This window comes from Carcharodon carcharias, chromosome 13, assembly GCF_017639515.1.
Source record: "Carcharodon carcharias isolate sCarCar2 chromosome 13, sCarCar2.pri, whole genome shotgun sequence".
NCBI classification, from domain to species: Eukaryota; Metazoa; Chordata; class Chondrichthyes; order Lamniformes; family Lamnidae; genus Carcharodon; species Carcharodon carcharias.
In genome coordinates, this window is record NC_054479.1 from 34,422,598 (window position 1) to 34,436,595 (window position 13,998).

A 13,998-nucleotide genomic window follows, 5' to 3' on the forward strand; every position below is an offset into this window, starting at 1 on the left:
CCTTTACCTTTGCTTGGTCAAAACCCTGGAGCTCCCTCCCTAACAGCACCGATAATGTACCTACACCACAGAGACTACAACGGTTCAAGAAGGCAGCTCCCCACCACCTTCTCAAGGGCAACTAGGGATAGGCAATAAATGCTAGCCCAGCCAGCGAAGCCCACATCCTGTGAATTAATAAAAAATAAATAAATTTCCTTTTCTGTCCTTTTGTTTCTCAATTCTTCTGTCAGTTTAGAGTTACCATGTTTGCCCTGACCCTAGATGCCCTTTTGCTCTCACTGCACCATTATCATCTTGCACTTTCAGCAGCCTAGTGCACAAAAATGTCTTGAGTTGAAAAGGGCAGGGTTAGGCTTAATTAACAGCAGACACTGCTGGATGTCCTGCCAAAGCAAAATCTGGTAATGACCATTTCCAACAAGAGAGAATCTAACCATTTCCCTTGACGTTCAATAGCATTACAAACCCTGAATCCCTCACTACCATCATCCTGGAGGTTACTCTTGACCAGAAATTGAACTAGTGCAGCCACACAAACACTGGCTACTAGAGCAGGTCAAAAGCTTGTAACTCTGCAGCAACTAACTCGCCTCCTATTTCCCCAAAGCCTGTCCACTATCTACAAGTCACAAGTCGGGTGTGTGATGGAACACTCTGCACTTGACTGGATGAGTGCAGCTCCAACAATACTCAAGAAGCTTGAAACCATTTGGCATAAAGCAGACAGCTTGATTGGCAGCCCATACACCACCTTAAACATTCACTCCTTCCATCACTGACACACAGTGACAGCAGTGTGTACCATATAAAAGAGGCACTGCAGCAAGGTACCAAGCCTCCTTCAACAGCATCTTCCAAACCCCTGACCTCTACCACCTAGAAGGTCGAAAGCAGCAGATGCATGGGAACACCACCACCTGCAAGTTCCCCAGCAAGCCATGTCATCCTGACTTGAAACGATATCACTGTTTCTTCACTGTCACTGTACAAAATCCTGGAACTCCCTCCCTAACAGCACTGCGTGCGCACCTACACCACAGAGACTGCAATGATTCAAGAAGGCGGTTCACCACCACTTTTTCAAGGGTAATTAGAGATGGTAGATTAGTAAGCGATGCCCACATCCTACAAAAGAATAAGTAATGATGTGCCAATTTGCCTTTGGGCATGTATGATTCAGTTAATGCAGCACAGAATGACATTAATTTAGTCCTGGTTGCAGAATATTAGTCCTACACCAGTTGTGCAAGTTGTCTCGAGGAGAACAGAATTCTTTAGTGTAAACGGGCACCAGCCAAGCTAATTAATTCACAGAGCTATATTAGCATTGAGATAATATATTAGTTAATAATCTTTGTACTCCACTTCTGTACATGTCAAGAAACTGAGTAGTTCAGAAGATGATGTTGGAGGAAACCATAAAATAGGGCCAAGGACACACTTGCTTATTATACTTGTATCTTTTTCTAATCCAAATTAATGTTCCATGTGAGTATTGTTCCTAATAGTAGAATGATTGGTTGAAAATACCTTATTACAGTATGCTGAAATGCCTGTAAAAGATTGAATTATTTTTTGGATATTTCCATTAATGTTCAAGTGTGTTTTTTAAATGATTTTCCTTTTTGCATTTGTTATGGTGCAAAAACACTGTATAAATGAAACAATTGGGATGAAATTAAATTGCAATCAAAGAAACTTTCATTAAGTTCAATCTGTTTCCATTATTAACAACAGAAGGTCTGCACTTATAGAAAATATTTCAAAGCATTTCACATAAATTAATTTCGAAGTGCAGTTATTTTCATTTTCTGGTGATTAGCATTGTAAACTTTTACACTTTGGCTATTTATCTTTGTCTTTTTCCCTTTCCTTTTGTCAGAAATGTTTTGCTATTGACTGTAACACTGAGCAATTAATAATCTTTTGCTTAATGCCAGACTATAGTACTTTAACTTGCCATTATGGAGCACTAGAGCACAGAATCTGAGGGAATACAGGAAAGATTTATAAGAATGGTTCTGATGATGTTGGATTTCAGGTACAAGGACAGGCTTGAGAAACTGGAGCTGGGTTTGAGAGGGATTTGAGTTTTCTGCTTTTGGAAATGCTGCCTAAAGTTACTCAATATTCAGAAGATTGGATAAATTAGAATGGATCCATGACAGTACAGTTGTTCTTGGTCAGAAGGCTTAATATACCTAATGACCTAGAATCATAGAATATTGCAGCACAAGAGCTTGTCATTTGACCTGTTGTGTCCATGTCAGCTCTCTGCAACAGTGACTCAGCTAAACCCACTCTCCGCGCTTTCCCTATAGCCCTGTAAATCATTCCTCATCAGGTGCTCACCAAATTTCCTTTTGAAAGTCCTAATTGAAACTGCTTCCACCATGCTCTCAGGCAGTACATTCCATATTTGAACCACTTGCTGCATAACAAAAAAAGCTTTTCCTCATGCTGCCATTCCTTCTATTGCAATTCGCCTTAAATGCAGTATCCTCTGTTTCTTGCCCCTTCTGCCAACAGGAACAGTTGCTCCTTATCCACTCGATCTAGACCCTTCATAATTTTGAACACCCCTAACAAATTCCCTCTAAAACTTTCATTCTCTAAGTGAACAGCTCCAGTTTCTCAAACCTGTCTTTGTACCTGAAATCCACCATCGGAACCATTCTTATAAATTTTTCCTGTATTTCCTCAGATTCTGTGCTCTAGTGCTCCATAATGGCAAGTTAAAGTACTATAGTCTGGCATTCATCTAGCTATTATTCTATTTACAGGTAGTACTATGGAAAGTTAAAAATTAAATGCACTACGTGAAGGCTGGAGATCAACATTGAAAGCACCTTGTTTTCATTAGCAAATTCTTTTGACCTGGGAGGGAGGGGTGGAGAAAAATTCAATTACTGTCAACCCAACTAAAAATCAATTATTGTTCAATTCCACAGTGATCTAAATAAATACAATAATCTATTTAATATTCTATTAAAATTAGTCCAGCTAATTACATGGATATCTGAAGAATCTGAATACAAAGTTATGGTTTATTTGGCTGTAGAATTTTCTGCATATTAATATAATTGTTGGTATATTTTGTGTGATGTTTTGATTAAAAAATAAAACCAACAACATATATTTTACTCTATCCTCCTAAATTTTCAGATTTCTTTTTGTATACTTGGAGCTCATTTCCCCCTGTGTAAAATCTAGACTGTTGCATATACATTATGCATAATTTGTACTCTGAACATGGTGCTATATAACCATATGTGTTGGTCTGCAAATCTGTTGTTGCTCAGCAACTATAAAAATGTGTTAAAGATTTTGAGTCATGATGAAATGAGATGCAATTCATTTGCTGTACTGTGGTATCTGGTAAAGTGAAGGATATTTGATATATAAACTTAAAAAATCTAGATGATTATCTGTTTGACACAGTTTTTATTTTTTGCAGATAAAAAACTCTATCCATTGGACTGCATAGGCTTGCCGATGAGCCCAGGTGTAGAAGGTATTTTTAGAGTTAACCCAAACCTAATGACCTTTACAAATGGGAAGCTTTGAAATATCATTTAATGTTAAAGCTGTCTGTTAAAGGAATGGCACAGTGGCTTGCGAACTCCGCTTTCATCTTTTAGGTTTAGCAGCACATCAAAACCCCTTTTGACAGCATCTTCCAAACATGCAACCTCTACCACTTGGGAAGTCAAGGGAAGCAGATGCGTGGGAACACCACCAGCTGCAAGTTCCCCTTTAAGTCACACACTATCCTGACTTGATACTATATCATTGTCCTTCACTGTCACTAGATGAAAATCCTGGAACTCTCTGCCTAACAGTACTGTAGATGTATCTACATCACGTGGATTACAATGGTTCATGAAGGTGGCTCACCATTACCTTCTCAAGGGCAGTTTGGGATGGCCTTAGCAGCAACGCTCGCATTCCAAAATTGAATTTTTATAAAAATCCAGTCTGGATTGATGGGATGAAGTCCCTCTTGTTAAAATAAGAATCTGTGCAAAAAATTATTTTGGGCAATTTAAAGTTCAGTTCCACTGGACAAATATTCCTTGTAATTGGTAAAATTCCTTTGCTCCCTCTCTTGAGGTTGATTTTTTTTGTTGAGGCTCTGTTCCATGAGTTCCTGTCCCATGTTGGTACCTTGCCCGATATTGCCATCATTCAGATGTGAGCACATACACTGTATAAGTGGGCCACTCTGCTGCTCAGGGGAATTGCAGCTAAGTGTAAACCTGCTCCTGTCTCTTTCATGCATACATGCAGGGGTCTCTGGAGAGTAATCCTATGTCCAACCAGAGTTAGCAACCTAGTGATCATCCAGGCCTTGTGCTTAAGTTAAAATGAATTATGCATCTTGTGATCCAAAGCTCGTTAGATTCAAGACAACTTCTGTCATGGAAATTATTGAAATCTTTTTGTGAATATAGCAGTTCATGGACAGAGAAGCCAGTAAACTGATCAACAATATAGTTGTGTGCCTTTTCCTCCAAGTCTGCTTTAAAAGGAAAAGTGAACCCAACAGTGCAACAGGAAGTAAATCAAGTTTTTGCAGTATTTTGTTTTATGGGTTACCCTGTGAATGTACAGTGTTTAAAAATAAAGTACTTATACAGAAATTTTAAACATCTGATTTTATATATACAGGCGAGAACCCTTTGAAGCCAGTTTCTACACCCATGACCATCCTGCTACAGAATTTGCAAGAGTATAGCCAACTGCAACTAGCTTTGCAGCTAACTATCAACTCTTTTGGAAATTGTCATCAACATTTTGTGTCAAACAATATGAATTCTGACTTGAGCAAAAAGGTAGGTGCAAAATTAGCTTTAGAATGCCAGCATTTTGTACTATTAAATATGCAAGGTTATTTCTGGTAATCAGCTCAGCTTGTTACTTTCTAAGTTTGCTATAATTTTATCTCTGTAAATGCTTATTTGAGGAAATCTTTGCACATCAGCTGCATGTACCATATTGCACGATATACAAGAAAAGAAGATTTCTTTCACTAACTCTGCAATCCTTATACCGTTAGGGAAAAAAAAATCATAGGCTGGGTTCCTGTCAGGCTGACTGGGGTCTTGCTTGCCAGTCAGAGAACTGACCGGAGCCCCCGTCAGTTCTGGGGGATGCCTGATGCAATCAAGTTCCCTTCAGGCACTTAAGTAGCCACCATCAGACCTTCTCTGTGATTGAGGTCCACAGCGGTGGAAATCTCACCCACTGAGAACTGCTGGCCAATCAGAGGTTGGAAGCTGTCCATTGCCTCCAGTGGGAGCAGTGGCAGCTGGCAGCAATGCACCCACCAGAGGTCCAGGATCATCATGGGACCCCAGAGCAAAGGAGAGTGAAGGAAGTGGGGGGACGGTGGGGATGGTTTGCTGGCAAGGGGAAGTGGCATTCAGCGGCCTTCCTTTTCCCCCCCCCCCCACTCTACAAAACACCTTCTCCCCCTCTCACCTCCCCCCTTCCTGATGCCGAGTCCCTCAATCAGGCACAGTGTGTCTGACTATGAGGGAGCCTGCCAGGAGTTGGCTGGAAAACCTAACTGCTGAATGACCTCCCAAGGGTGTGGAATAGCCTTATGGCCTTGACTTAATCCCTGAGCCACTATTAAATTGCGTGGGCTCAGGAATAAGCTTAATTGACATCCGCCAACCAAAAAATGCCACATCAGCCCCTTCAGTCCTCTGACTTAATTGTGGAAGGCTTTACCACCACTGGGAGATGGACATGGGGCCTCTCCTGCCGTTAAGTGGGCCCGGTTGCCATGTTTCCAAGTGATGGACTGCATTAAATCCAGTGTGATTGCTGACTGCTAACTTTATCATAAGCTTCAGCTGTGATCTAATCGTGCCTGAATGGATTATTGCATGGTAATCATTCTAATTATTTCAAGTTCTATGTAATTGAGTTGATCCTTTGCCTTCTTTCTTGCTACTGGAATCGTTTTAGAATAAGAAGCAAACAGATGTTCTATACTTGTTATGATTAGGCACAAACTGCTTGCATGAAAGTGTATTGCGTGTACTATAAAGAATATATGAAGACTGATTTCCAAATTGGAATATCTAGGTCTGTGAATCTTTGATTCCCAACTAGTGCTCCCTGAGAGTGCTGGGATAACCTGATTGGGGAATCAGTGAATTGTTTCTAAATAGTTTAGCATGATTATTTAGAATTGACAGTATTTGGAGCTGTTTCTTTTCAAAAGTGGAATATTTTTAAGGGTATATTTCTCACTCCAGGCTCTGAAATAATGGGTTAAAATTAGTTTGGTTGTTTTTTGCTTTGCATTCTAAATACAATGTATAAGGGTTTATTAAGTCTTTGTTTTAATATACTTGTAGCTTTTTGAGGGTCAGGACTTGAAAGACGTCAAAGATTTTGTCATTGACATTGGAAACATGGCCTTTTCGATCGTTAAAAAGAATTCTCAGGCATTGCTACACAAGGTAAAGATGAACATTTATCCCACCCATTTCCTCTTTTTTCTGTTTGTACAACATCTTGTTTGAGCATTTAATCATGAGTGCCACCAGGCTATTTGACCTCCTCATCACGCCTCATGATATGTTCACTTCTAACTAGAGGTGCTGAATAACAATCAGAAGCAAGGAAGCCTGACATCCTCCCCTTTGATCCCACCTCCTTCAGAAGTACTGAGGCTAACTATAGTATTCGTATTTACACCATGACTGAAAAAAGTCAACTTAGCACAAATTGGTGTTTGAACCTGAGACATCCTGTCTCTGTGGCTCAGATATTCACTATCATATATCTAGCTGTTGCCAGTATGTTACTAGTAGTGACATGGTATCCTGGAAAAGAGGCTATTTTTCTCAAGTGAGGTCAGTGTCAGTAGACTACCATGAAGGAGTTGAAGCCAATCCTGATAATTTTCATCTAACTGCCAAATGCTAAGTTTTCAGCCTTCCATTCCCAAAGCCTGAAGACAACAAATCTGATTGTAGTGACTTAGAACAGCTAATTTGGTACAAGCCGGGAATGGAATTTGGGATTTGCCTGGTGCCACTTGTGTATTTATTGTGTCAGTAATTATAGGAGATATAGAGAGATCTTCAATGTAGGAACAATGATCCACTTTACCCAGAGAGCAATCGGTTTATTAAGATGAAACTCCTATTTAAGTTAGTGTTATTTGTATCATTAGTTGTATTCATTTACCAGTGTGATCCATTGACTCCTTGGGTTTCAAATATATATATATATGTAAGATTGTGCATTAATCAGTACTAAATGATAATTTTATCATCTAACAAGTGGATAATTTCCTGCCTTTTTAAAAAAAAACAAATAGTTCTTTCAGATGTCAGCCAATATTTCTACACTAAAACCTTCACTTCTCGTTTCTCAGCTGTTTAACTGCCGTGTGGTTGACACTGACTTAGCACTGGCTTACTGCACATTGTTACCAAAGCAGGTTGTGTTTGAGAAGCTGTGGAATGTCATCAGTGATGCGTGGCAAAATTATAACAAAATTCTGGTATGTGTGACACCTCATCAAAATTTTTAAATGTTTAGATATCAATACAATGCTTTGATTTATCAGAAGGGCAAAAATTTTATTTTTCAAGGGCTCTTTTTGAGGAAAAAACACTGTCTAGCTTAATTTTGTCAAAGGCTACTTTTACATTTACACATGAGGAGTTAAAGATACTATTCTTCTTCAGTTCCTTGGTATTTTCTCTCAAATTTGGATTCTAAATCGAATTCCCAATTTACAACAATAAAGATCAGATTCATCTCAAATTCCAACTATTTGACACAATGAAACAGGAATCAAACAGACATAAGAAGTAGTGTATGTAAGGGAACAAATGAATTTCTGCATTGTTGATCGTGGTAACAGAGAAGATTGATGAGGGTAATGCTGTTGGTGTGTTGTACCTGGACTTCCAGCAGGCATTTGGTAAAATGCCTCACAACAGACTTGTGGACAAAGTTATAGCTCAAGGAATTAAAGGGACACTAGCAACATGGATATGAAAGTGACTATGTGGCAGGAAACAGTAGTAATTAACAGATATTTTTCGGATTGGCAGAAGGTTTATAGTTTCCCAGGGGTCAGAGTTAGGACCCCTGCTCTTCCTGATATATATTAATGGCCAAGACCTTGGTGTTGAGGGCACAAATTTCAAAATTTGTGAATGTTACAAAACTTGGAAAAGATTGTGAATTGTAAGGAGGATAGAACTCCAAAAGGACATAGGTTGGTGGATTAGGTGGACAAGTGGCAGATGAAAATTGATGCAGGGAAGAGTGAAGTGATCCATTTTGATAGGAAGTATGCAGAGACATAATATAAAATGAAGGATACAATTCCAAAACGGGTGTAGGAGCAGAGGAACTTTGGTGCATATTTGCATAAACCATTGTAGGTGGCAGGACACATTGCGAGTGCAGTTAATAAAGCATGTGCTATCCTGGGCTTTACCAATAGGGGCATAGGGTACCAAAGCAAGGAAGTTACATTAAACTTGTCTGAACACTGGTTCAGCCTCAACTGGAGTATTCTGTCCAGCTCTGGGTGCTTCACTTTAGGAAAGATGTGAAGGCATTAGAGAGAGTGCAGAAAAGATTCATGAGGATGGCCCCAAAGGCGAGGAATTTCAGTTATGTAGATAAATTGGAGAAGTTGGGACTGTTTCCCTTATAGAAGAGAGAGTTGAGGAGATTTGATAGAGGTATTCAAAATCATGAGGGGTCTGGACAGTGTAGATAGGGAAAAACTGTTCCTATTGGTGAAAGGATTAAGACCAAGAGGGCTTAATTTTGAGGCAGTTGACAAAAGAAGCAATGGCAATGTGAGGAAAAACATTTTCACACAGTGAGTGGTTAGGAGCTGGAGTTAAACTGCCTGAAGTATGATGGAGACAGGTTCAATCTAGGCATTCAAGAGGGAATCGGATTTTTATCTGAAAAGGAAGAATGTGCAGGGCTATGTGGAGAAGGCGAGAGTGTGGGATAAGTAAACTGACCCTACAGAGAGCCAGCGCAGATATGATTGGCTGAATGGCTTCCTGTGCAGTAACAATTCTGTGGTTCTGTAATGATGCAATTGCAAAATATACTTGGACTGGATTTAAAAAAAAAACTAGATGTATGACTTATTGTTCCTCAACCTCGATTCACAGGTTCCCTTCTCCTGGCCTTGTGCCTCCTATCATAGGGTTCTGTTCCTAGAGAAGCAGCAAGAGCATGAGGAAGAGAACCTGTGATTGGAGGAGCTGGAGCAGCGAGCATGGGAGACAGAATCTCTCATTGGTGGAGCAGCTTTTCACAGATTCTGTCTCTCCCGTGTTCACTGCTCCTCCAATTGAGCTCTGCTTTATGTACAGGGGTGACCTATGTTGAATTTTTCACCTCCCACCTTTGATTTTTCACAGGCTATTTGTGAGATTTCTAGGGCAAATTAGCCTTCCGCCCCATGTATTTTGAATCTGGTCTATCATCATTTCAATTTAACCTAGAGAAATTATAATGTGTCTATCGACAAAACAATTTTTTTGGTGAAAACAACATCTGCATCCCACTTATTCACATTAAAGAGTAAATGAGTTTTTTTAAAATAATAACCTATTTTAAAAATTAAGTTTAAAATATCGCACGTTAACTCATCCATTTAGAGCATGAACTAATTTTATATGTGACATTGGTCCTGATCAGCCGGGTTTTGTAAGAATGGGTTTGTGTTACTCATTAGTATTTATTAATAGAGATGCTAATTTGTTAGGCACTCTGGTTCTGGAGACACTGAGAAATGGGGCTTAGGTTTGGATAAACTGGACTGGGCGTCTGCGAGTTCCAAGAACATTCATGGGAGCAGAAGTTTGGAGAATACTGGGCTGATCCTAGGATCACATGGGCAGAGTTCTAGGGAACTGGGAACATTGGGGAGAGACATTTCTGTGTGTGGGAGCTTTGGGTGTTCTTGGGATCTGGAATAGAATCATAGAAAGTTTACGGCACAGAAGAAGGCCGTTCAGCCTGTCATATCTGTGCTGGACCTCTGAAGGAGTAATTCATCTAATGCCACTCCACTGCCTTTTCCCCATAGCCCTGCAATATTTTCCTTTTCAGGTGATCATCCAAAGCCTTTTGAAAGCCTCAATTAACCCTGCCTCCACCACACACATAGGCAGTGCATTCCAAATCCTAAAGACATGCTGCCTGAAAAAGTTTTCCTCATGTCACCATTGGTTCTTTTGCCAGTTATCTTAAATCTGTGCCCTCTTAGTCTTGATCCTTCTACCAATGGGAAAAGCTTCTCTCCAACTACTCTGTCCAGACCTCATGATTTTGAATACCTTCTGTCAATCTTCTCTCCTCCAAGTGGGGAAGAAATTCCTGACATGGGTTTTGGGGTCTATCAGGACTGCTTTGAATGTTTGGAGCATGCGAGTGCAACATTGGGGACGACATTGGAGATTTTGGGGTTTGGCACATTTTTGGTGGACTGTGCACAGGTGCCTTGAAAATTAAACAGCACCTTCTGGACCATCGGGAACCATTCCTTCTTTCCTCCCCCTCCCCTGCTTCACTCAACAGCTTTTATACCTGTCATATACTTTGATTGCTTTATTCCCTAATAAATTTGTTGTGCTTGCTCACACATAGCTTGGACTCAATGCAACTGATCTTTCTTCTGAAAGGAACACCTATGGTTTGAGGGTTTAGAAGGCTGTTACATACCATTGGATGCTGTCCCATAGTAATCGATTAGTCTTATAATTTACACAACTTTTTGGAATCTTGAGACCATGCACTATTTTTAACATGCATATTTTAAAATTTGATAATATTTCCAGACCTCTGCTTAGTAGCATAAAAATATCATATTTAAAGAGATTTTTAAGGCAAGTATGGTATTTCTGTAATAAAATAATTCCAGTTTTCAATCATTACAGAAGAGCAGCACATTGGTTAACTGTTGAACTACTCTATTTTTCTTTTCACTGTTGAACTCTTGCTGTTTCAGGCAGTTGCTGTTGTCGGTGCTCAACTGGCTGATTTGCTTCAGGAGGAGCAACAAAAAGAGAAGTTCAGTTCCTTGATTGTTGACACGGAGTGGTGTCTGAAGCTCAGTAAACTTGGAGTAAGTAACTTCAGTAAACTGCTTTTGAACATTAGAACTGAGGAAATTTTAAATCAAGTAGTGGACTCTCCTTAAGATGCTTCTTAAAATGTGTCTCTTTAACCAAGTTTTTGGCCACCTGTCCTAATATGTCATTGTGGTTAGATGTGAAATTTTGTCTAATAACAGTCTTGTGAAGCATTTTGGATGATCATAATCCATTAAAGATGCTATATTAATACAAGTTGTTGTAAACATCCCATATGATCCTAATATTAACTTCTATCTGCATTTAGAAAACTAATTGAAACAGTAGGAACCTCTTTTATATGATCAATTCTTAACGGAGTTATTCATAGTGCGGATTTCAAAAGAACACTGTTTCCCTTTTGTTCAAAACTCATCTGTGTCATTTTACTTAGTGCTACAGCTCATGTCCATTGCAACTCGTATGCATTATGATGTTGAATGGTTTCAATGAGCTGAATTTTACCAACTCTCTGGAAAAGGGAAGGGAGCCCGATGCCTTCCTGCTGCGATGGGATATTCTCATGACGGGAATGGAAGCAACTTAGCCACTTGCCAACCAGAGGTGGACGGCTAACTAAACCAATTAATTGGCCAATTAGCAGTAACTTCTGCCCTGCCGGGATTTTACTGGTATTGAGATGGACCCACGCCGCATGAGGAGACCACCACGTAGACTGTGGCAACCGCCCAGCAGGTTCCAGAGGGGCCTTCCTTAATGGTTGCAACATGACCAACCCCACCACCCCACCCTGCCGCCCCAGTAGCAATGGTGGCCCTCAAGGCTGCGCTGCTGCCACTGGAGGATTCACCACTCCGATCACTGGGGCTTGCCTACCTCATCCCAAAATGCATTATATAAAAAATAATTTGCCTTCAGAGGTGCCTCAACATCTGTGGCGCTGCCAAGCTGCCGGCCCTCTGACTGGGCCAGCATTTTTGAGAGGTGGACTGTTGGTTTCAATTGGACAGCAATTCCGGTGGCGGCCTCTTAATTGGCTACAGTCAGTAATATCCTGCCTGATGTCCCACCATCCCTCACTGCATGCTTGCCACCCGCTTTCAGTCTCACAGTGGGCAATGTGTGATTAGGGAAGGAAATCTGTTGTCCTTACCTTGTCTGGCCTATGTGTGACTCCAGACCCACAGCAATGTGGTTGACTCTTAAATGTCCTCTGAAATGGCCTAGCAAGCCACTCAGTTGTAACAAACCATTACAAAGACACAAAAAGGAATGAAACCAGACGGACCACCCAGCATCAACCTAGGCACCGGAAACGACAACAGCATTCACAGCCCTGTAGACCCTGCAAAGTCTTCCTTACTAACAATTGGGAGAGCTGTCTCACAGACTTGTCAAGCAACAGACTGACATGAAATCATACCTAACAGATAATGTCCCAGGCACCACCATCACCATCCCTGGGTATGTCCTGTCCCATCAGCAGGACAGACCCACCTGAGGTGGTGGCACAGTGGTGTACAGTCGGGAGGGAGATGCCCTGGGAGTCCTCAGCATCGACTCTGGACTCCATGAAGTCTCATGGCATCAGCTCAAACATGGGAAAGGAAACCTCCTGTTAATTACCAAGTACCGCCCTCCCTCAGCTGATAAACCAGTGCTCCTCCATGTTGAACATCACTTGGAGGAAACGCTGAGGGTGGCAAGGGCGCAGAATGTACTCTTGGTGGGGGACTTCAATGTCCATCACCAAGAGTGGCTCAGGAACACCACTAATGACCGAGCTGGCTGAGTCCTAAATGACATAGCTGCTAGACTGGGTCTGCGGCAGGTGGTGAGGGAACCAACAAATATATCCTCACCAACCTGCGTGCTGCAGATGGAACTGTCCATGACAGTATTTGTAGGAGTGACCACTGCACAGTCATTGTGGAGACAAAGTCCTGCCTTCACATTGAGGATACCCTCCATTGTGTTGTGTGGCACAACCACCATGCTTAATGGGATAGATTTTGAACAGATCAAGCAACTCAAGACTGGGCATCCATGAGGCCCTGTGGGCCATCAGCAGCAGCAGCAGAAGTGTACTCGAACACAATTTGTAACTTTATGGCCTGGCATATCCCCCACTCTACCGTTACCATGAAGCCAGGGGATCAACCCTGGTTCAATGAAGAGTGCAGGAGCGCATGCCAGGAGTAGCAACAGACATACCTAAAAATGAGGTGTCAACCTGGTGAAGCTATAAAAAGGACTACTTGCATGCCAAACAGCACAAGCAGCAAGTGATAGAGCTAAGCAATCCCACAACCAACGGATCAGATCTGAGCTCTACAGACCTACCACATCCAGTTGTGAATGGTGGTGGACAATTAAACAACTCCCTGGAGGAGGTGGCTCCACAAATATCCCCATCCCCAAGGAGGGTGGAGCCCAGCACAGCAGTGCAAAAGATAAGGCTGAAGCATTCGCAACAATCTTCAGCCAGAAGTGCCGAGTGGATGATCCATCTCGGCCTCCTCCAGAGGTCCCCAGCATCACCCAGTCTTCAGCCAATTTGATTCACTCCATGTGATTTCAAGAAACGGCTGAAGGCATTGGACACTGCAAAGGTTGTGGGCCCTGACAATATTCCGGCAATAGTATTGAAGACTTGTGCTCCAGAGCTTGCTGTGCCCCTAGCTAAGCTGTTCCAGTACAGCTACAACACCAGCATCTACCCAGCTATGTGGAAATTTGCCCAGGTATGTCCTGTACACAAAAGGCAGGACAAATCCAACCCGACCAATTACCACCCCATCAGTCTACTCTCGATCATCAGTAAAGTAATGGAAGGGGTCATCAACAGTGCTATCAAGTGGCACTTGCTTAGCAATAAACTGCT

General features: G+C 41.4%; 1 protein-coding gene across 1 annotated transcript in view; it reads left to right on the top strand.

The window, feature by feature from the left end:
- The window catches only part of kntc1 (kinetochore associated 1), a 137,336-nt gene that overhangs the window by 63,938 nt on the left and 59,400 nt on the right, over positions 1 to 13,998 (top strand). The window contains exons 38-42 of the mRNA XM_041203049.1: positions 3,461 to 3,517; positions 4,675 to 4,838; positions 6,378 to 6,482; positions 7,406 to 7,534; positions 11,030 to 11,146. Of these exons, the coding sequence (XP_041058983.1) occupies positions 3,461 to 3,517; positions 4,675 to 4,838; positions 6,378 to 6,482; positions 7,406 to 7,534; positions 11,030 to 11,146 (572 nt within the window). The remainder of the gene's footprint in view (positions 1 to 3,460; positions 3,518 to 4,674; positions 4,839 to 6,377; positions 6,483 to 7,405; positions 7,535 to 11,029; positions 11,147 to 13,998) is intronic.